The sequence below is a fragment of the Eleutherodactylus coqui genome, chromosome 10 (genome assembly GCF_035609145.1).
Source record: "Eleutherodactylus coqui strain aEleCoq1 chromosome 10, aEleCoq1.hap1, whole genome shotgun sequence".
NCBI lineage: Eukaryota > Metazoa > Chordata > Amphibia > Anura > Eleutherodactylidae > Eleutherodactylus > Eleutherodactylus coqui.
In genome coordinates this window covers 2,821,468-2,844,400 of record NC_089846.1, presented here as the reverse complement: position 1 = coordinate 2,844,400, position 22,933 = coordinate 2,821,468, and the positions used below count along the sequence as shown (strand labels likewise).

Below are 22,933 nucleotides of genomic sequence, written 5' to 3'. Positions count from 1 at the left end.
TCTGAACACGGCATCACATGGCAGCGCTGCCACCAGCGGGTCCTCTGTGCCTGCCACCAGCTGCTGGTATACTATGTGGCTGAGGGGCAGTTAGGAGGCCGCCCGCAGCAACCAATCAGCGCGCAGCTTTCACTTTACCTCAGCACAACGCGGGATGACAGCCGCGCTCTGATTGGTTGCTGGGCGACACCAGCTCTACTACAGGGCGGCTGGACATCCGCTCTATGTCTGTGGACAATTGTGTCATGTAAATCTCTGCATCTCGGCGCAGAGCAGGAGCGCTGGGACGTCCAGCCCGCTAGGGGGCGCAGCTCCTGCCGCGGACCGCACGACTCTCCTCACACGGAGCCGCCGACAGGTAGCTTCTCCCTCACGTTACACTCATGACGTCATCGCGCCCTCGCCCCGCCCATCCCGTGACGTCACTGCCGCCCTCTCCCATTTCTTTTCACCTGGGAGGGGCCAATAATCGTGTGATTGACGTCCGTTCCCACCAATAGGAGGCGGTGGCTCCTCCTCCGGAGACCTGAGAACAGGAGGGGCGGGACCGGGACGTCTCCGTGTGACATGGCGGCGGCTCCAACCACCGGGTGAGTGAGAACGGGCGTGACGTCACCTCCCCGTCCGTAACGTCATGACCCTCCTGTGGCGTCTGTAATGCCCTTCTAATAGTGCTGTACGTTATACACTGTTATATACGGTGACAGTCCCGGGTACATATAATGTCCAGTCGTCCCCTATATTACACAGCCGCCCCCCTATATATATCCTGTAGTGTCTGGTCTGTAATACCCCTATAATAGTGCTGTACATCTAATGTACACTGGTCCCCTATATTATACAGCCGCCCCCCTATATATATCCTGGAGTCCCCTATATTATACAGCCGCCCCCCTATATATATCCTGGAGTCCCCTATACATCATACACTGTTCTATACGGGGACGGTCCCGGGTACATATAATGTCCTGTAGTCCCCTATATTACACTGACTGTATACAGCTACACCCCTATATATATCCTGTAGTGTCTGGTCTGTAATACCCCTATAATAGTGCTGTACGTTATACACTGTTATATACGGGGCCGGTCCCGGGTACATATAATGCCCAGTCGCCCCCTATATTACAGACCGGCCCGTGGAGTCGGGTGCCAGTAATTTGTCATTGGGTCCTGGAAGTAAACGGACAGGAATGACGTCATGGCGCCGCGGTAATCCGCCTGCAGGACCTTCTCCTCGCTACACTGCACAGCGGCCAGAGATAACCTTCTGCTGCTCTGTCCAGATCTCTGCTTGCTGTCAGTGAATGGGGCATGTCTCCCCTTCTGCCCTCGGCCTGCTCCACTCCAGGTTGATACATTGTAACAAACTGTTAGGACAGCATAGAGCTTTACAAACTGGATACATTGTAACAGACCCTCAGCTGAGGGGATGATGGTGCCTGGGGGTCTGCAGCCTCTAGATGGATACATTGTAACAGACCCTCAGCTGAGGGGATGATGGTGCCGTGGGGGTCTGCAGCCTCTGGATGGATACATTGTAACAGACCCTCAGCTGAGGGGATGATGGGGTCTGCAGCCTCTAGATGGATACATTGTAACAGACCCTCAGCTGAGGGGATGATGGTGCCTGGGGGTCTGCGGCCTCTAGATGGATACATTGTAACAGACCCTCAGCTGAGGGGATGATGGTGCCGTGGGGGTCTGCAGCCTCTGGATGGATACATTGTAACAGATCCTCAGCTGAGGGGATGATGGTGCCGTGGGGGTCTGCAGCCTCTGGATGGATACATTGTAACAGATCCTCAGCTGAGGGGATGATGGGGTCTGGGGGTCTGCAGCCTCTGGATGGATACATTGTAACAGACCCTCAGCTGAGGGGATGATGGTGACGGATGGGTCTGCAGCCTCTAGATGGATACATTGTAACAGACCCTCAGCTGAGGGGATGATGGGGTCTGCAGCCTCTAGATGGATACATTGTAACAGACCCTCAGCTGAGGGGATGATGGTGACGGATGGGTCTGCAGCCTCTGGATGGATACATTGTAACAGACCCTCAGCTGAGAGGATGATGGTGCCGTGGGGGTCTGCAGCCTCTGGATGGATACATTGTAACAGACCCTCAGCTGAGGGGATGATGGTGCCGTGGGGGTCTGCAGCCTCTGGATGGATACATTGTAACAGACCTTCAGCTGAGGGGATGATGGTGCCGTGGGGGTCTGCAGCCTCTAGATGGATACATTGTAACAGACCCTCAGCTGAGGGGATGATGGTGCCGTGGGGGTCTGCAGCCTCTAGATGGATACATTGTAACAGACCCTCAGCTGAGGGGATGATGGTGCCGTGGGGGTCTGCAGCCTCTGGATGGATACATTGATGATTCCCTTTCACTGACAACAAACAAAATGAGAAGAAATCATGCCCCCCCCCTCTCAGGGGCCACAGTAGTAATCAAGCCCCCCACGACACCCTCTCAGAGGCTCCAGTAGTGATTATGCCCCTCTCTGGAGCCCCAGTAGTGATCATGCCCACCCCTTTCTCAGGGGCCCCAGTAGTGATTATGTCCCCCCCCCCCCTCCCCTCTCAGGAGCCCCAGTAGTGATCATGCCCACCCCTCTCTCAGGGGCCACAGTAGTGATTATGCCCCCCCTCCCCTCTCAGGAGCCCCAGTAGTAATTATGTCCCCCCCCTCCCCTCTCAGGAGCCCCAGTAGTGATCATGCCCCCCCCTGAGGAGCCCCAGTAGTGATCATGCTTCCCTCTCAAGAGCCCCAGTAGTGATCATTCCTCCCCCTCAGGGGCCCCAGTAGCAATCATGCCCCCCCTCTCAGGGGCCCCAGTAGCAATCATGTCCCCCCTCTCAGGGGCCCCAGTAGCAATCATGCCCCCCTCCTCAGGGGCCCCAGTAGCAATCATGCCCACCCCCCCTCTCAGGAGTTCCAGTAGTAGGCATGCCTCCCCCTCATGAGCCCCAGTAGTGAACATGCCCCCCCTCTCAGGAGCCCCAGTAGTGATCATGCCCCCCTTCTCAGGGGCCCCAGTAGTGATCATGGCCCCCCTCTCAGGGGCCCCAGTAGTGATCCTGCCCCCCCCTCTCAGGGGCCCCATTAGTGATCCTGCCCCCCCCTCCGGGGCCCCAGTAGTGATCATGCCCCCTCCCCCCCCCAGGGCCCCAGTAGTGATCATGCCCCCCCCCTCTCAGGGGCCCCAGTAGTGATCATGCCCCCCCCCCGGGGCCCCAGTAGTGATCATGGCCCCCCTCTCAGGGGCCCGAGTAGTGATCATTTCCCCCCCCCCTCCGGGGCCCCAGTAGTGATCATGCCCCCTCCCCCCCCCCAGGGCCCCAGTAGTGATCATGCCCCCCCCCCCTCTCAGGGGCCCCAGTAGTGATCACGCCCCCCCCCCCCCTCCGGGGCCCCAGTAGTGATCACGCCCCCCCCCCCCTCCGGGGCCCCAGTAGTGATCACGCCCCCCCCCCCTCCGGGGCCCCAGTAGTGATCACGCCCCCCCCCCCTCCGGGGCCCCAGTAGTGATCATGCCCCCCCCTCCGGGGCCCCAGTAGTGATCATGCCCCCCCCCCCCGGGCCCCAGTAGTGATCATGCCCCCCCCCCCCGGGCCCCAGTAGTGATCATGCCCCCCCCCCCCGGGCCCCAGTAGTGATCATGCCCCCAGCTTCTGAGCCCGTGCCATCCATAGGACATAGTCCAGAGAACATAAATATAAACAGTAGCAGAAATCTGTGCCCAAACTCCCCAAGGCCCCTTCTGTTCTTCCATCTGCAATAACCGCAGCGACATTTCGGCCGCCCCGCGGTCTGTATCTTCTATTGGGTCGGGCGAAATGTCGCTGCTGCCGTTTGCCCTGATTTTCTCTGGACTGCTGCCTTGGTGGGGATACGTCTCTGCCTGTACAGCCCCGCCCCCACGATGTATCCATCGGACATACGCTTACGTCCCGGGGAGGAAAGGGTGGAAGAAGAGCGTTCATGGCCGCATTCACTTGAGTAAGACCGTTAGATGAATGGCCGCACCGCCGGACTGTCTGCAAACCACTTGTGGTTGGGTGGTTCCCGGAGGTCCGGCGCCCACGAGTCATGTGATCACCGCACCCGCACCGCCATCGCTCCACTCACCCAGGGAGATCCCTGCGCTCGGCCGGCTCTGCAGTGAATGGGCCGGGGCCGCACAACGCTCCATTCACTAGTCGGGATGTGTGGTTTTCAGGAGTCTTGGGGGTCCCAGTGGTCGGACCCCCAGCAATCAGACCTTTACCTGCTCTTGTGGATGGGGACCCCTCTGGGGTGCGTTCACACCTAGCGCTACTGAGGGGAATCTGCACCGATTCCGCTGTGTGTGAATGACCTCCACAACTATTCCATCGGGGTCTATGAGTCGGGGTCCCCAGCAGGTCTAGTACTTAACCATTTCAGTGCTGGCAGGAGATCCCCCTACACCTTATAGGATCCTGCAAGACTCCACCAGACTCAGCGTTTCAAGCAAGCAGAGATATTGTAATAGGCTGTGACATTTATAGCCCTGATAATGGCACCGCCACGATCGAAGGACGAGGTGTAGTTTGGGGTCTTCCATAGGGTCTGCAGGAAGGAGGAGAGAAGACTGGCTGCTATGGGGGCTCTTGTCCTTCCCCTGTAATCAGTGATTGCACCGCCCTCCCCGAACACTAGGGGCAGCATGTCACCCAGTGCTGACTGTATTCTGTCACTATTGCTCTTCATCACACACTGTTTGGTGAAGGTAAAAACTATATCTATTAACTCTTTCAACTCCTCTTCCTTCCAGATAGTTCACACTGTGGAGCCCGAGGGTAAAAGCCGAAAAAGGTGAGAACCGAGCGCAACATGCTGGAAAGCAAGGACCTCCCTGCGTCGGTCATGCAGACGGATAAACTATCAGATATGGAGATTCGTTTTTCTGATACAGAGGTCCAAACCCCCTGCATAGCCAAACAGTTACCCCTAGAAAAAGATCCTTGTACCGCTAGGGGGAGCTCCCCGTCTACAGATATATACAGTCACCACTAGGGGGAGCACCCTACATACAGATACATACAGCCACCACTAGGGGGAGCTCACTACTTAGAGATATATACAGCCACCACTAGGGGGAGTTCACTGCATACAGATATATACAGCCACCACTAGGGGGAAGCACACTACTTACAGATATAAACAGTCACTAAATACTGATCTATACAGCCACCACTAGGGGGAGCACTACTTACAGATAAATACAGCCACCACTAGGGGGAGCTCACTATATACAAATATATATACAGCAACCACTAGGGGGAGCTCCCTGTGTACAGATATATACAGTCACTACATACTGATCTATACAGCCACCACTAGAGGGAGCTCACTACATACAGATATATACAGCCACCACTAGGGGGAGCTCACTACATACAGATATATACAGCCACCACTAGGGGGAGCACACTACTTACAGATATATACAGCCACCACTAGGGGGAGCTCACTACATACAGATATATACAGCCACCCCTAGGGGGAGCTCACTACATACAGATATATACAGCCACCACTAGGGGGAGCTCACTACATACAGATATATACAGCCACCACTAGGGGGAGCTCACTACATACAGATATATACAGCCACCACTAGGGGGAGCTCACTACATACAGATATATACAGCCACCACTAGGGGGAGCTCACTACATACAGATATATACAGCCACCACTAGGGGGAGCTCACTACATACAGATATATACAGCCACCACTAGGGGGAGCTCACTACATACAGATATATACAGCCACCACTAGGGGGAGCTCACTACATACAGATATATACAGCCACCACTAGGGGGAGCTCACTACATACAGATATACACAGCCACCACTAGGGGGAGCTCACTACGTACAGATCTATACAGCCACCACTAGGGGGAGCACACTACTTACAGATATATACAGCCACCACTAGGGGGAGCTCACTACATACAAATATATACAGCCACCACTAGGGGGAGCTCACTACATGCAAATATATATATACAGCAGCCACTAGGGGGAGCTCCCTGTGTAAAGATATATACAGTCACAACTAGGGTGAGCTCACTACATACAGATATATACAGTCACTACTAGAGGAGCTCACTACATACAGATATATACAGCCACCACTAGGGGGAGCACACTATTTACAGATATATACAGCCACCACTAGGGGGAGCTCACTACATACAGATATATACAGCCATCACTAGGGGGAGCTTACTATATAGAGCCACCTCCTAGGGGAAGCTCGCTGCTTACAGATATATACAGCCACCACTAGGGGGAGCACACTACATACAGATATATACAGCCACCACTAGGGGGAGCCCCCTACATACAGATATATACAGCCATTATTAGGGGGAGCAAACTACATACAGATATACACAGTCACCACTAGTGGGAGCTCACTACATACAGATGTATACAGCCACCACTAGGGGGAGCTCACTACATACAGATGTATACAGCCACCACTAGAGAGAGCTCACTATATACAGCCACCACTAGGGGGAGCTCACTACATAGAGATCTATATAGTCACCACTAGGAGGAACTCACTACATACAGATATATACAGCCACCACTAGGGGGAGCTCACTACATACAGAAATACACAGCCACCACTAGGGAAGCTCACTACATACAGACAATACAGCTACCACTAGGGGAAGCTCACTACATACAGATATATACAGCCACCACTAGGGGGAGCTCACTACATACAGATATATACAGCCACCACTAGGGAGAGCTCACTACATACAGATATATACAGCCACCACTAGAGGGAGCTCACTATATACAGATATATACAGCCACCACTAGGAGAAGCTCACAACATACAGATATATACAGCCACCGCTAGGGAGAGCTCACTACACACAGGTATATACAGCCACCACTGGGGGGGGGGGGGTCACTGCATACAGATATATACAGCCACCAATAGAGGATCTCCCTACATACAGATATATACGGCCACCACTAGGGAAGCTCACTACATACAGATATATACAGCCACAACTAGGGGGAGCTCCCTACATACAGATATATACAGCCACCACTAGGGGGAGCTCACTACATACAGATATATACAGCCACCACTAGGGGGAGCTCACTACATAGAGATATATACAGCCACCACTAGGGGGAGCTCACTACATACAGATATATACAGCCACCACTAGGGGGAGCTCACTACATACAGATATATACAGCCACCACTAGGGGGAGCTCACTACATACAGATATATACAGCTACCACTAGGGGGAGCTCACTACATACAGATATATACAGCCACCACTAAGGGGAGCTCACTATATACAGATATATACAGCCACCACTAGGGGGAGCTCACTACATACAGATATATACAGCCACCCCTAGGGGGAGCTCACTACATACAGATATATACAGCCACCCCTAGGGGGAGCTCACTACATACAGATATATACAGCCACCACTAGGGGGAGCTCGCTACATACAGATATATACAGCCACCACTAGGGAGAGCTCCCTGTGTACAGATATAGACAGCCACCACTAAAGGAGCTCACTACATACAGATATATACAGCCACCACTAGGGGAAGCTCAGTATATACAGATATATACAGCCACCACTAGGGGAAGCTCAGTACATACAGATATATACAGCCACCACTAGGGGGAGCTCACTACATACAGATATATACAGCCACCACTAGGGGGAGCTCACTACATACAGATGTATACAGCCACCACTAGGGGGAGCTCACTACATACAGATGTATACAGCCGCCACTAGGGGGAGCTCAGTTCATACAGGTATATACAGCCACCACTAGGGAGAGCTCACTACATAGATATATACAGCTACCACTAGGGGGAGCTCACTACGTACAGATCTATATAGCTACCCCTAGGGGAAGCTCACTGCATAGAGATCTATACAGCCACCACTAGGAGGAGCACACTGCATAGAGATCTATACAGCCACCACTAGGAGGAGCACACTACACACAGATATATACAGCCACCACTAGGGGGAGCTCACTACATACAGATATATACAGCCATCACTAGGGGATGCTCACTACATACAGATATATACAGCCATCACTAGGGGATGCTCACTACATACAGATATATACAGCCACCACTAGGAGGAGCACACTGCATAGAGATCTATACAGCCACCCCTAGGGGGAGCACACTACACACAGATATATACAGCCACCACTAGGAGGAGCACACTACACACAGATATATACAGCACCACTAGGAGGAGCACACTACACACAGATATATACAGCCACCCCTAGGGGGAGCTCACTACATACAGATATATACAGCCACCCCTAGGGGGAGCTCACTACATACAGATATATACAGCCACCCCTAGGGGGAGCTCACTACATACAGATATATACAGCCACCACTAGGGGGAGCTCACTATATACAGATATATACAGCCACCACTAGGGGGAGCTCACTACATACAGATCTATACAGCCACCACTAGGGGGAGCTCACTACATACAGATATATACAGCCACTATTAGGGGGAGCTCACTACATACAGATATATACAGCCACCACTAGGGGGAGCTCCCTACATACAGATATATACAGCCACCACTAGGGGGAGCTCACTACATACAGATATATACAGCCACCACTAGGGGGAGCTCACTACATACAGATATATACAGCCAACACTAGGGGGAGCTCACTACATACAGATATATACAGCCACCACTAGGGGAAGCTCACTACATACAGATATATACAGCCACCACTAGGGGAAGCTCACTACATACAGATATATACAGCCACCACTAGGGGGAGCTCCCTACATACAGATATATACAGCCACCACTAGGGGGAGCTCACTACATACAGATATATACAGCCACTATTAGGGGGAGCTCACTACATACAGATATATACAGCCACCCCTAGGGGGAGCTCACTGTATAAAAGGTCTACAATCTGCTGCTCCTAGTGGTGGCTGCAGGCAGAGGCCCCTGAGTGCAGCACAGGATATTGGTCTAATATTCAGGGACCCCTTAAAGGAACTCGTGTAGTCTGCAGCATCTGGCTTTCCTACTATGGGGATACTGGCACGGCCAGCTTGACCTGACAGCTTGCATGCTGGGAGTTCTGCTTTGGTCCCTGATTGAGGATGAGCCCTGTCCTCCGTGAGCTTCTCCGCTGTGTATTTGTGTGGGGTCCCTTTAAGCGGTTTGGGTCTGCCTCCACCTCCCACTTTCTCTCTGCTTGTTGTATGACTCCCTTCTCCTTCCATCTGCTGTGTTATCTTTCCACCAAATGGCGCAGATGAGGTTTTCTTCCTCCCTGCAGTTGGACGGGGAGCTTTGGGCCTTGGAGGAGCGAGGAGAAAGCAGTATTTCTGGGGGAGAGACGGCTAGCTGCCCGCCGCCCCGGATTTAAGCCGTGCTCGTTTGTTTGCAGAGTCCCAATGAAGCGGTCCCACACCCCTCCGGGGAACATCGCCAATGGTGCCCTGCGCTCGCTGTCCCAAGAGCTCGGCAAGGGAAGCGCAGTCATGTTGTCGGCAGCCGTCCTGGAGCTGCCCAGTCCTGGTGGCAGGGGAGTGGGTCACCACGATGGACCTAGAGGATCGATGAGCGAAGCGCCAGCTACAGAGGGCAAATCCGGGGGCACCGTGAAGGTCTACCTTCCCAACCAGCAGAGGACGGTGGTGAGTCTTGTGTGGTATGATCTGCATAGATATGGGAGAGTTGTCAGGGTGGGCGCATCTATATTGACCCTCATGCACTTTAGGGCTCTTGTCCATGGGCGAATGTGTAAAACATTGCAGGTCTTCCTGCAGCGTGTTACCGGATTGTAAACAACAGCTCTGCCGGCAAAGGCCACATATGGCAGCACATCTCATGGATGCGGTTGGCAGATTCCGCGTATGGCTGTGAGTGCTCTGCTGGTCTCACGGACGTGATTGGCAGAGACCAAGTATGGCTGCGAGTGCGCTGCGGGTCTCACGGGCACGGTTGGCAGAGACCACGTATGGCTGTGAGTGCGCTGCGGATCTCACGGACGCGGTTGGCAGATTCCACGTATGACTGCGAGTGTGCTGCGGATCTCAGGGATGCGGTTGGCAGAGACCAAGTATGGCTGCGAGTGCTCTGCAGATCTCACGGATGCGGTTGGCAGAGACCACGTATGCCTGCGAGTGCGCTGCAGGTCTCACGGACGCGGTTGGCAGAGACCACGTATGGCTGCGAGTGCTCTGCAGATCTCAGGGACGCGGTTGGCAGAGACCACGTATGGCTGCGAGTGCGCTGCGGGTCTCACGGATGCGGTTGGCAGAGACCACGTATGGCTGCGAGTGCGCTCCGGATCTCACGGATGCGGTTGGCAGAGACCACGTATGGCTGTGAGTGTGCTGCGGATCTCACGGATGCGGTTGGCAGAGACCACGTATGGCTGCGAGTGCTCTGCGGGTCTCACGGATGCGGTTGGCAGAGACCACGTATGGCTGCGAGTGCGCTGCAGGTCTCACGGACGCGGTTGGCAGAGACCACGTATGGCTACGAGTGCGCTGCGGGTCTCACGGATGCGGTTGGCAGAGACCACGTATGGCTGCGAGTGCTCTGCGGATCTCACGGATGCGGTTGGCAGAGACCACGTATGGCTGCGAGTGCTCTGCGGATCTCAGGGACGCGGTTGGCAGAGACCACGTATGGCTGCGAGTGCTCTGCGGATCTCACGGATGCGGTTGGCAGAGACCACGTATGGCTGCGAGTGCTCTGCGGATCTCACGGATGCGGTTGGCAGAGACCACGTATGGCTGCGAGTGCTCTGCGGGTCTCACGGATGCGGTTGGCAAAGACCACGTATGGCTGCGAGTGCGCTGCGGGTCTCACGGATGCGGTTGGCAGAGACCACGTATGGCTGCGAGTGCGCTGCAGGTCTCACGGACGCGGTTGGCAGAGACCACGTATGGCTACGAGTGCGCTGCGGGTCTCACGGATGCGGTTGGCAGAGACCACGTATGGCTGCGAGTGCTCTGCGGATCTCACGGATGCGGTTGGCAGAGACCACGTATGGCTGCGAGTGCTCTGCGGATCTCACGGATGCGGTTGGCAGAGACCACGTATGGCTGCGAGTGCTCTGCGGATCTCACGGATGCGGTTGGCAGAGACCACGTATGGCTGCGAGTGCTCTGCGGATCTCACGGATGCGGTTGGCAGAGACCACGTATGGCTGCGAGTGCTCTGCGGGTCTCACGGATGCGGTTGGCAAAGACCACGTATGGCTGCGAGTGCGCTGCGGGTCTCACGGACGCAGTCATGCGCTGTGTGATTGGGAGAGGGGAATTAAAATAAAGACCCTGTGTTGCCCATGGTATCATAGTGTGCGGGGCGGATGCCACGAGGTGCGCAGAGGAATACCGCGTGCTGCCATCTGTTTCTCGCACGCATCTACACGCTGATGTGCATGGATGACTCCACCGTGTATCACGCGGCCGTGCTGCACACATGTAATACGCGCTGACCACCCGCTCGCGGACATGAGCCCTTGGTTAGCGGTTGCGTCGGTCTGATTTATGTTTGCCGCTTCCCATCTCTAATCGCTCTCTCCATTTTTAGGTAAATGTCCGACCCGGAATGACCGTCTACGACTCCCTAGACAAGGCGCTGAAGGTGCGCGGTCTGAACCAGCAGTGCTGTGCGGTGTATCGTCTGCTACACGGGTACGGGTCATGGCAGCTTTACCAGCAGCACAATGACATTGAGCGCTCCGCTTTCTGTACACTCTGTGCCATATGGGCTGGTGTCACGCAGCGCCCTCTGCTCGGCGGGTTGGCAGCTTGGCATCCCATTCGCTTCTCTCACTATGGATGCCATCGCATAATGTCAGATATTCCATCACTGGCAGAGAAGAGCGAATGCTGGCCAGGAAGAGCAGTCATGGGGTCCTCGTCTGCACCTTGAGGTGTATTGCCGACTCATGGCAACCAGTTTGGAAGCCACCTTGCGGTGCTCGGGGGTTGTCACTTCCCTTCCCCCGCACACATTGTACTTCCTAACGTCACTTATTGCCCCCCACAGGCGGAAGACCCTGACAGACTGGGAGACGGACATCACCCCGCTGGTGGGGGAGGAGCTGATGGTGGAAGTTCTGGCCGACGTCCCTCTGTCCATGCACAATTTTGTAAGTACTCCATTGGCCCTCCCCCCTCTTCGGTCTGCACCTCATCTCCTATTCATTTTCCCACAATCCCTTGCTGCAGGTGCGGAAGACCCACTTTAACCTGGCGTTCTGCGACTTCTGCCTGAAGTTCCTGTTTCACGGTTTCCGCTGTCAGACCTGCGGCTACAAGTTCCACCAGCACTGCAGCAGTAAGGTGCCCACGGCCTGCGTGGACATCACTAAGCTGCCCAAGTAAGCGCCCGCCGTAAAGGGGGTCTCCGGTTATACGGTGCATGATGCCCCCTCAGCAGCTGTCTTACACGCTGCCCTGGGGAACCAGACTGAAAACTCTTCCAGCTTGAGATACATTGTAACAAGATCTGAGTGGTCTCAGCCTGCGAATGTAACCACGATTGTCGGTAGGACCCATCGGCGCCGAGTAGATTGTCGGTAGGACCCATCGGCGCCGAGTAGATTGTCGGTAGGACCCATCGGCGCCGAGTAGATTGTCGGTAGGACCCATCGGCGCCGAGTAGATTGTCGGTAGGACCCATCGGCGCCGAGTAGATTGTCGGTAGGACCCACCGGCGCCGAGTCGATTGTCGGTAGGACCCACCGGCGCCGAGTCGATTGTCGGTAGGACCCACCGGCGCCGAGTCGATTGTCGGTAGGACCCACCGGCGCCGAGTCGATTGTCGGTAGGACCCACCGGCGCCGAGTAGACTTCAAACTTGTCGGCTTTTACCGATGTTTGATTTTTAGGTCCAAATATTCTGAACGGAGATGTTTATAAATCTATATTTATTGGGCTCCGTTTTACCGCAGTGACAAATCACAAGCGTAGCTACAAAATACTATGCTGGAAACCTGCAACCACCACTAGGGGGAGCCCAAAACATTACAACACAGAACTCAGTATGCAGTGAGCTCCCCCTAGTGCTTGCGGTATAGATCTGTATGTAGGGAGCTCCCCCTAGTGGTGGGTGTATATATCTGTAAGTAGAGAGCTCCCCCTAGCGGTGGCTGTATAGATCTGTATGTAGTGAGCTCCCCCTACTGGCAGCTGTATAGATCTGTATGTAGTGAGCTCCCCCTAGCGGTGGCTGTATAGATCTGTATGTAGGGAGCTCCCCCTAGCGGTGGCTGTATAGATCTGTATGTAGGGAGCTCCCCCTAGTGGTGGCTGTATAGATCTGTATGTAGTGAGCTCCTCCTAGTGGTGGCTGTATGGATCTGTATGTAGGGAGCTCCCCCTATTGGTGGCTGTATGGATTTGTATGTAGGGAGCTCCCCCTAGTGGCGGCTGTATATATCTGTATGTGGTGAGCTCCCTCTAGTGGTGGCTGTATATATCTGTATGTAGTGAGCTCCCTCTAGTGGTGGCTGTATTGATCTGTATGTAGTGAGCTCCCCCCTAGTGGTGTCTGTATAGATCTGTATGTAGTGAGCTACCCCACGAGTGGTGACCATATGTAGTGACAGCCCCATAGAAGTGACTGTATATATCTGTATGTATTGAGCTCCCCCTAGTGGTGGCTGTATATATCTGTATGTAGGGGGCTCCCGCTAGTGGTGGCTGTATATATCTGTATGTAGTGAGCTCCCTCTAGTTGTGGCTGTATATATCTGTATGTAGGGAGCTCCCCCTTGTGGTGGCTGTATAGATCTGTATGTAGGGAGCTCCCCCCTAGTGGTGGCTGTATAGATCTGTATGTAGGGAGCTCCCCCTAGTGATGGGTGTATATATCTGTAAGTAGAGAGCTCCCCCTAGCGGTGGCTGTATAGATCTGTATGTAGGGAGCTCCCCCTAGCGGTGGCTGTATAGATCTGTATGTAGTGAACTCCCCCTAGTGGTGGCTGTATATATCTGTATGTAGTGAGCTCCCTCTAGTGGTGGCTGTATATATCTGTATGTAGGGAGCTCCCCCTTGTGGTGGCTGTATAGATCTGTATGTAGGGAGCTCCCCCCTAGTGGTGGCTGTATAGATCTGTATGTAGGGAGCTCCCCCTAGTGGTGGGTGTATATATCTGTAAGTAGAGAGCTCCCCCTAGCGGTGGCTGTATAGATCTGTATGTAGGGAGCTCCCCCTAGTGGTGGCTGTATAGATCTGTATGTAGTGAACTCCCCCTAGTGGTGGCTGTATATATCTGTATGTAGTGAGCTCCCCCTAGTGGTGGCTGTATATATCTGTATGTTGTGAGCTCCCCCTAGTGATGGCTGTATGGATCTGTATGTAGTGAGCTCCCCCTAGTGGTGGCTGTATATATCTGTATGTTGTGAGCTCCCCCTAGTGGTGGCTGTATATATCTGTATGTAGTGAGCTCCCCCTATCGGACTCTTAATGCTTTTTGTTGGCTTGTCCTTCTTTAGACCAGTAAGCGGCTATCAGGACTACGCTCTGTATCCCGATCATTCCCCCGGCATCATCCATGAACCCTACACCCCACAGCCATCCAGGTAATGACCTCCAGAGCATCCTCTTCATGTCTATGCCATTCTCTGTTGATGTCCCTGCTTCCCACCCCATTCCATGTCTCCCTCCAGCAGCCCCCGGACACAGCACCCTGGAGCTGCTTCCTTTTCATTTCCCAGCGAGGGGCAACCCCTGCAACGGCATCGCTCCACTTCCACCCCCAACGTTCATATTGACAGCACCACTGGTCCCGTGGACAACAGCATTATTGAGGTACCCTGTCAGGAGGCTATGCTCTTACTAGTGATGACACAGAGGAAATCTAGACTGGGTATACAGGGCTAACAGACCAGCGGGCATAGTGAGGGCGCGGGTACAGTCCAGCAGGATGGGCGAGAGGAGGGGAATTAGTACAAAGCTGACCTTATTTGGTAGAGCCAATGCAAAGAATGCCATGGATTACACTGGAGTCAGTAAAATTCTGACATGAGACCCCTCTGTACGCAGTGAGCTCCACCTAGTGGTGGCTGTATATATCTGTATGTAGGGAGCTCCACCTAGTGGTGGCTGTATATATCTGTATGTAGTATGCTCCACCTAGTGGTGGCTGTATATATCTGTACGCAGTGAGCTGCACCTAGTGGTGGCTGTATATATCTGTATGTCATGTGCTCCCCCTAGTGGTGGCTGTATATATCTGTATGTAGTGAGCTCTCCCTAGTGGTGGCTGTATATATCTGTAGGTAAGGAGCTCCCCCTAGTGGTGGCTGTATATATCTTAATGTAGTGATCTCCTCCTAGTGGTGGCTATATATATATCTGTATATAGTGAGCTCCCTCTAGTGGCGGCTGTATATATCTGTATGTAGTGAGCTCCCCTAGTGGTGGCTGTATATTTCTGTATGTAGTGAGTTCCCCCTAGTGGTAGCTGTATAGATCTGTATGTAGTGAGCTCCCCCTAGTGGTGGCTGTATAGATCTGTATGTAGTGAGCTCCCCCTAGTGGTGGCTGTATATATCTGTATGTAGTGAGCTCCCCCTAGTGGTAGCTGTATAGATCTGTATGTAGTGAGCTCCCCTAGTGGTGGCTGTATATATCTGTATGTAGTGAGCTCCCCCTAGTGGTAGCTGTATATATCTGTATGTAGTGAGCTCCCCCTAGTGGTGGCTGTATATATCTCTATGTAGTGAGTTCCTCCTAGTGGTGGCTGTATATATCTGTATGTAGTGAGCTCCCCTAGTGGTGGCTATATTTATATATAATCTGTATGTAGTGAGCTCCCCCTAGTGGTGGCTATATATATCTGTATGTAGTGAGCTCCCCTAGTGGTGGCTGTATATATCTGTATGTAGTGAGCTCCCCTAGTGGTGGCTATATATTTATATATAATCTGTATGTAGTGAGCTCCCCCTAGTGGTGGCTATATATATCTGTATGTAGTGAGCTCCCCTAGTGGTGGCTGTATATATCTGTATCTAGTGAGTTCCCCCTAGTGGTAGTTGTATAGATCTGTATGTAGTGAGCTCCCCCTAGTGGCGGCAATATATATAGCTGTATGTAGTGAGTTCCCCCTAGTGGTAGTTGTATAGATCTGTATGTAGTGAGCTCCCCCTAGTGGTAGCTGTATAGATCTGTATGTAGTGAGCTCCCCCTAGTGGTAGCTGTATAGATCTGTATGTAGTGAGCTCCCCCTAGTGGTAGCTGTATAGATCTGTATGTAGTGAGCTCCCCCTAGTGGTAGCTGTATAGATCTGTATGTAGTGAGCTCCCCCTAGTGGTAGCTGTATAGATCTGTATGTAGTGAGCTCCCCCTAGTGGTAGCTGTATAGATCTGTATGTAGTGAGCTCCCCCTAGTGGTAGCTGTATAGATCTGTATGTAGTGAGCTCCCCCTAGTGGTGGCTGTATATGTCTGTATGTAGTGAGCTCCCCTAGTGGTGGCTATATTTATATATAATCTGTATGTAGTGAGCTCCCCCTAGTGGTGGCTGTATATATCTGTATCTAGTGAGTTCCCCCTAGTGGTAGTTGTATAGATCTGTATGTAGTGAGCTCCCCCTAGTGGCGGCAATATATATAGCTGTATGTAGTGAGTTCCCCCTAGTGGTAGTTGTATAGATCTGTATGTAGTGAGCTCCCCCTAGTGGTAGCTGTATAGATCTGTATGTAGTGAGCTCCCCCTAGTGGTAGCTGTATAGATCTGTATGTAGTGAGCTTCCCCTAGTGGTGGCTGTATACATCTGTATGTAGTGAGCTCCCCCTAGTGGTGGCTGTATATAGCTGTATGTAGTGAGCTCCCTCTAGTTGTGGCTGTATATATCTGTATGTAGGGAGCTCCCCCTTGTGGTGGCTGTATAGATCTGTATGTAGGGAGCTCCCCCCTAGTGGTGGCTGTATAGATCTGTATGTAGGGAGCTCCCCCTAGTGGTGGGTGTATATATCTGTAAGTAGAGAGCTCCCCCTAGCGGTGGCTGTATAGATCTGTATGTAGGGAGCTCCCCCTAGTGGTGGCTGTATAGATCTGTATGTAGGGAGCTCCCCCTAGTGGTGGGTGTATATATCTGTAAGTAGAGAGCTCCCCCTAGCGGTGGCTGTATAGATCTGTATGTAGTGAACTCCCCCTAGTGGTGGCTGTATATAGCTGTATGTAGTGAGCTCCCCTAGTGGTGGCTGTATATATCTGTATGTAGTGAGCTCCCTCTAGTGGTGGCTGTATATATCTGTATGTAGGGAGCTCCCCCTTGTGGTGGCTGTATAGATCTGTATGTAGGGAGCTCCCCCCTAGTGGTGGCTGTATAGATCTGTATGTAGGGAGCTCCCCCTAGTGGTGGGTGTATATATCTGTAAGTAGAGAGCTCCCCCTAGCGGTGGCTGTATAGATCTGTATGTAGTGAACTCCCCCTAGTGGTGGCTGTATATAGCTGTATGTAGTGAGCTCCCCTAGTGGTGGCTGTATATATCTGTATGTAGTGAGCTCCCTCTAGTGGTGGCTGTATATATCTGTATGTAGGGAGCTCCCCCTTGTGGTGGCTGTATAGATCTGTATGTAGGGAGCTCCCCCCTAGTGGTGGCTGTATAGATCTGTATGTAGGGAGCTCCCCCTAGTGGTGGGTGTATATATCTCTAAGTAGAGAGCTCCCCCTAGCGGTGGCTGTATAGATCTGTATGTAGGGAGCTCCCCCTAGCGGTGGCTGTATAGATCTGTATGTAGTGAACTCCCCCTAGTGGTGGCTGTATATATCTGTATGTTGTGAGCTCCCCCTAGTGGTGGCTGTATGGATCTGTATGTAGGGAGCTCCCCCTAGTGGTGGCTGTATGGATCTGTATGTAGTGAGCTCCCCATAGTGGTGGCTGTATATATCTGTATGTAGTGAGCTCTCCCTAGTGGTGGCTGTATATATCTGTATGTAGTGAGCTCCCCCTAGTGGTGGCTGTATATATCTCTATGTAGTGAGTTCCTCCTAGTGGTGGCTGTATATATCTGTATGTAGTGAGCTCCCCTAGTGGTGGCTATATTTATATATAATCTGTATGTAGTGAGCTCCCCCTAGTGGTGGCTATATATATCTGTATGTAGTGAGCTCCCCTAGTGGTGGCTGTATATATCTGTATGTAGTGAGCTCCTCTAGTGGTGGCTATATTTATATATAATCTGTATGTAGTGAGCTCCCCCTAGTGGTGGCTATATATATCTGTATGTAGTGAGCTCCCCTAGTGGTGGCTGTATATATCTGTATCTAGTGAGTTCCCCCTAGTGGTAGTTGTATAGATCTGTATGTAGTGAGCTCCCCCTAGTGGCGGCAATATATATAGCTGTATGTAGTGAGTTCCCCCTAGTGGTAGTTGTATAGATCTGTATGTAGTGAGCTCCCCCTAGTGGTAGCTGTATAGATCTGTATGTAGTGAGCTCCCCCTAGTGGTAGCTGTATAGATCTGTATGTAGTGAGCTCCCCCTAGTGGTAGCTGTATAGATCTGTATGTAGTGAGCTCCCCCTAGTGGTAGCTGTATAGATCTGTATGTAGTGAGCTCCCCCTAGTGGTAGCTGTATAGATCTGTATGTAGTGAGCTCCCCCTAGTGGTAGCTGTATAGATCTGTATGTAGTGAGCTCCCCCTAGTGGTAGCTGTATAGATCTGTATGTAGTGAGCTCCCCCTAGTGGTAGCTGTATAGATCTGTATGTAGTGAGCTCCCCCTAGTGGTGGCTATATTTATATATAATCTGTATGTAGTGAGCTCCCCCTAGTGGTGGCTGTATATATCTGTATCTAGTGAGTTCCCCCTAGTGGTAGTTGTATAGATCTGTATGTAGTGAGCTCCCCCTAGTGGCGGCAATATATATAGCTGTATGTAGTGAGTTCCCCCTAGTGGTAGTTGTATAGATCTGTATGTAGTGAGCTCCCCCTAGTGGTAGCTGTATAGATCTGTATGTAGTGAGCTCCCCCTAGTGGTAGCTGTATAGATCTGTATGTAGTGAGCTCCCCCTAGTGGTGGCTGTATATATCTGTATCTAGTGAGTTCCCCCTAGTGGTAGTTGTATAGATCTGTATGTAGTGAGCTCCCCCTAGTGGCGGCAATATATATAGCTGTATGTAGTGAGTTCCCCCTAGTGGTAGTTGTATAGATCTGTATGTAGTGAGCTCCCCCTAGTGGTAGCTGTATAGATCTGTATGTAGTGAGCTCCCCCTAGTGGTAGCTGTATAGATCTGTATGTAGTGAGCTCCCCCTAGTGGTGGCTGTATATATCTGTATCTAGTGAGTTCCCCCTAGTGGTAGTTGTATAGATCTGTATGTAGTGAGCTCCCCCTAGTGGCGGCAATATATATAGCTGTATGTAGTGAGTTCCCCCTAGTGGTAGTTGTATAGATCTGTATGTAGTGAGCTCCCCCTAGTGGTAGCTGTATAGATCTGTATGTAGTGAGCTCCCCCTAGTGGTAGCTGTATAGATCTGTATGTAGTGAGCTTCCCCTAGTGGTGGCTGTATACATCTGTATGTAGTGAGCTCCCCCTAGTGGTGGCTGTATATAGCTGTATGTAGTGAGCTTCCCCTAGTGGTGGCTGTATATATCTGTATGTAGTGAGCTCCCCCTAGTGGTGGCTGTATAGATCTGTATGTAGTGAGCTCCCCCTAGCGGTAGCTGTATATATCTGTATGTAGTGAGCTCCCCCTAGTGGTAGCTGTATATATCTATGTAGTGAGCTCCCCCTAGTGGTGGCTGTATACATCTGTATGTAGTGAGCTCCCCCTAGTGGTGGCTGTATATATCTGTATGTTGTGAGCTCCCCATAGTGGTAGCTTTATATATCTGTATGTAGTGAGCTCCCCCTAGTGGTGGCTGTTTATATCTGTATGTAGTGAGCTCGCCCTAGTGGTGACTGTATATATCTGTATGTAGTGAGCTCCCCCTAGGGGTGGCTGTATATATCTGTATGTAGTGAGCTCCCCCTAGTGGTAGCTTTATATATCTGTATGTAGGGTGCTCCCCCTAGTGGTGACTGTATATATCTGTATGTAGTGAGCTCCCCCTAGTGGAATATATATATATTATGGCATTTCCACTGGATATATGCAGGCCTCCTCTGGGGCCATGCTTATCTCCCTGCCGTGCTCGGCAGCCCATTCAGCTGTTACCGTTACTGCTGACCACCCCCAGCGATCCCTTATAGCGCATAAGGGTTGTGAATTATGGAAGCAGTGTAGCACAGCTCCTGGGATTACTGGCCGGGCTCCGCTGTCTCCGTACCTCCCTGCCCCCTTGTACACGGCAGTTTCTCCATCCAGCCAGGATTGATGGGCAGTGCCACTCTAACTCCTTCCCACCCTGGCGCACAGATCTATAGTCCACAACACTTCTGCTCGATTCACCACCTGATTGGTTGTTTGGGTTGAATCAAGCAGAAGTGTTGTGGACTATAGATCTGTGCCCCCAGGGTGTAAGCTGACGTCCTGCCTGGGAAGGGGTACCCGTGGATGGCGGGGGGCAGAGGAGCCGTGCCATTCACAGTGAGAGCCCGCTGTTAAGCCCTTACATGCCACCATCAATGTTGAAAAAGATGGAGGGTTGAAGCGTTGTGTGGGCACAATAAAGATTGGATCTTTTACTTAACCCCTGGAGTGCTGCTCTCATACATACTCGGCTAGCAATGTTGATTGTGGTAAGTTAAGAGTTCAAGGAGGGAGGACGCCCCCACTGTGAGGTCATCAGCGATGGGTTGCCATGGCAACCAGACAAATGGCATCCAGGTGTGCCGTGGGCTGATATCGCCCAGTGATACAGTGATAGTCCACTGCAGTACGGTAATACTGCAGTGTATTATTAGTGACCGTAGCGCCGCAGGAACATAAAAATAGTAGAAAAACTAAAAACCTTCCTGCCACTTTTCCCTCTTTGTTTAGATTACAAATGGCGCGGGGGATTGTCGCTCCATAACGGCCGTGCGATAAACCGAACGCGCTCTTTATCCTGCGCAAACGAGGCGGAGCCAAAATGTGCTTATTCCTTCTTTCACCTCCCAAAAAAAGGCAATAGAAGCGATCAAAAAAGGTTCATGTAACCCGAAATGGTACGAATAAAACTGCAGCGTCTCACGCAAAAACGAGGCGAAATCCGGTGGTTATGGGGCTGAGTGCAGCGACGCAAAAGAGACGTTTAGAACATAGATCATTTCTGTTTATTAACCTCTTGAGCTCAAGTGGCGAAATAACGGAATCCGCCATCATTTTGGTTTCCGGCCCGCACAAAGCACGTACCGCGCCATTTCTGCTGCGTGATTACCGCTGAAAAAAAAATGAAAAGTCAAAATCTATGTTTTTTTTTTTTCCTGTGTCTCCAAAAAATCTACTAAAAGTCCAACAACACGTAATCCGCCCCAAAGAATGGTGGTAACCAAAACCGCAGTGCGCCACGCAGAAAACATCCGTCACATGACCGCGTCGGCGGGAACCTTATACACTTAGGTTTTGAATAGTGGAGATCCACCACCCATGAAATCATCGCCTCATCAGAACCAACCTCGTCCGTGACCCTCGGGGGTGAAGGGTTGTGTAGCCGCCATCTTGGTTTCCCAGCCCCTCCTTTGGGTGTGACTGAAGCTGTATAGCGGTAGGGGGACGTGGGCTACTAGACCGCCATTGACGCCAGTCAGCCACATTACATCCATTATCAGACCTCATTGTCCTCCTCCTGTGATCGTCTCTATCCTGAACTGTAAGATCTGCCCCGGACAGAGGGGGTCCGTTATAGCGCTATTATGTGCTGAGGGGTCTGGGGTGGCCCCCCTGACAAGGAGCAGACATGTCAGGTCATCCTTGTAACATTCTTCTTCTTCTTCTCAGGAGGCCTTAAGGAACGCCGCCATCTCTCGTGAGTCATTCAGTTTCTCTTCTGCCCCCTGCTGATTAATGCCTGTACTTCTGTGTCCAGCATCTTCCTGCAGCGCCCCCCTCCTCTCGATCAGTAACATTACACCTTGTTTTTGCAGCCAGAGATGGAGCCCCCAAAACAGTCAACCCTGTCGGCAGTAAGTCCCCACCAGCTAAGTCGCCTGTGGAGGCCCCAAGAGACCGGAGGAGCTCGTCTTCTGATGAGAAGAAGAAAGTGGTAAGTGATGGCATTTCATCAGGACCAGATGGAGAGAACCCGGGGAGCGCTCACTCAGCCGCCCCCTGGAGGAGACTCAGGGCTAATAAGGGCCATCTCGGGAGAACAGGGCAAATCTGTGGAAGGCTCCTTGAAGGGGTTGTCCTGCTGTAAGCTACTGATGGCTCATACTCCGGATCGGTCATCCATGGTAGATCAGCGGTCACAGGGCCAGTGCGCTCATGCAGGGAGCTCGTTCCTATTGCAGTGGCCAGGCTTCATATTACAGACAAAGTTCCCATTCACTTCAATGAAAGCTTGGCCTGCAATACCTAGCCTGGCCACTACAGGAGAAACAGCGCTGCAAATAGGTGATAGGCGGACGTTCCTGAGGACAGACCAGCGTCAATCTACTATTGATGACCTATCCTGAGTGTAACATAGTCAGCAGTTCACAACTTGACAAGCTCTGTGAAGGCGATGGACACTTTTGCACTGAAAGTGTGTTTTTGCTTTCCAAACGAAGAATGAAGCAACTTTCCCAGCACGTTGCTGCCGTAGAGTCTGTGCAGCGCCTCCACCTGGCCAGCTGTGCTGCTGACTCTGACGGCACAGCAGGCTGTTCCTGGCTCTCCCCTTCCTTCTCGTAAGGCCTTCTTACAATGGGGTTATCGGCCAAGCACATTCGCCTGCACTGCCGTTTTGGGCCGTATAAAAGGGCGGACGCTTGTCAGT

The 22,933-nt window shown here is 52.1% G+C and overlaps 1 protein-coding gene across 3 annotated transcripts in view; it reads left to right on the top strand.

Moving 5' to 3' along the window:
- Nucleotides 1–475: 475 nt before the first annotated feature.
- Nucleotides 476–22,933, top strand: part of ARAF (A-Raf proto-oncogene, serine/threonine kinase) — a 30,218-nt gene continuing 7,760 nt past the window's right edge. The window contains exons 1-10 of one of the 3 annotated variants that reach the window (XM_066580006.1): nucleotides 476–590; nucleotides 4,803–4,843; nucleotides 9,505–9,754; nucleotides 11,664–11,767; nucleotides 12,126–12,228; nucleotides 12,308–12,459; nucleotides 14,579–14,665; nucleotides 14,756–14,894; nucleotides 21,955–21,982; nucleotides 22,101–22,219. In XM_066580006.1, coding sequence (XP_066436103.1) covers nucleotides 9,512–9,754; nucleotides 11,664–11,767; nucleotides 12,126–12,228; nucleotides 12,308–12,459; nucleotides 14,579–14,665; nucleotides 14,756–14,894; nucleotides 21,955–21,982; nucleotides 22,101–22,219 — 975 coding nt within the window. In that variant the 5' untranslated portion in view covers nucleotides 476–590; nucleotides 4,803–4,843; nucleotides 9,505–9,511. Of the gene's footprint in view, nucleotides 591–4,802; nucleotides 4,844–9,504; nucleotides 9,755–11,663; nucleotides 11,768–12,125; nucleotides 12,229–12,307; nucleotides 12,460–14,578; nucleotides 14,666–14,752; nucleotides 14,895–21,954; nucleotides 21,983–22,100; nucleotides 22,220–22,933 lie in introns of all 3 variants that reach the window. The other 2 variants (XM_066580004.1, XM_066580005.1) reach the window with 2 other exon arrangements.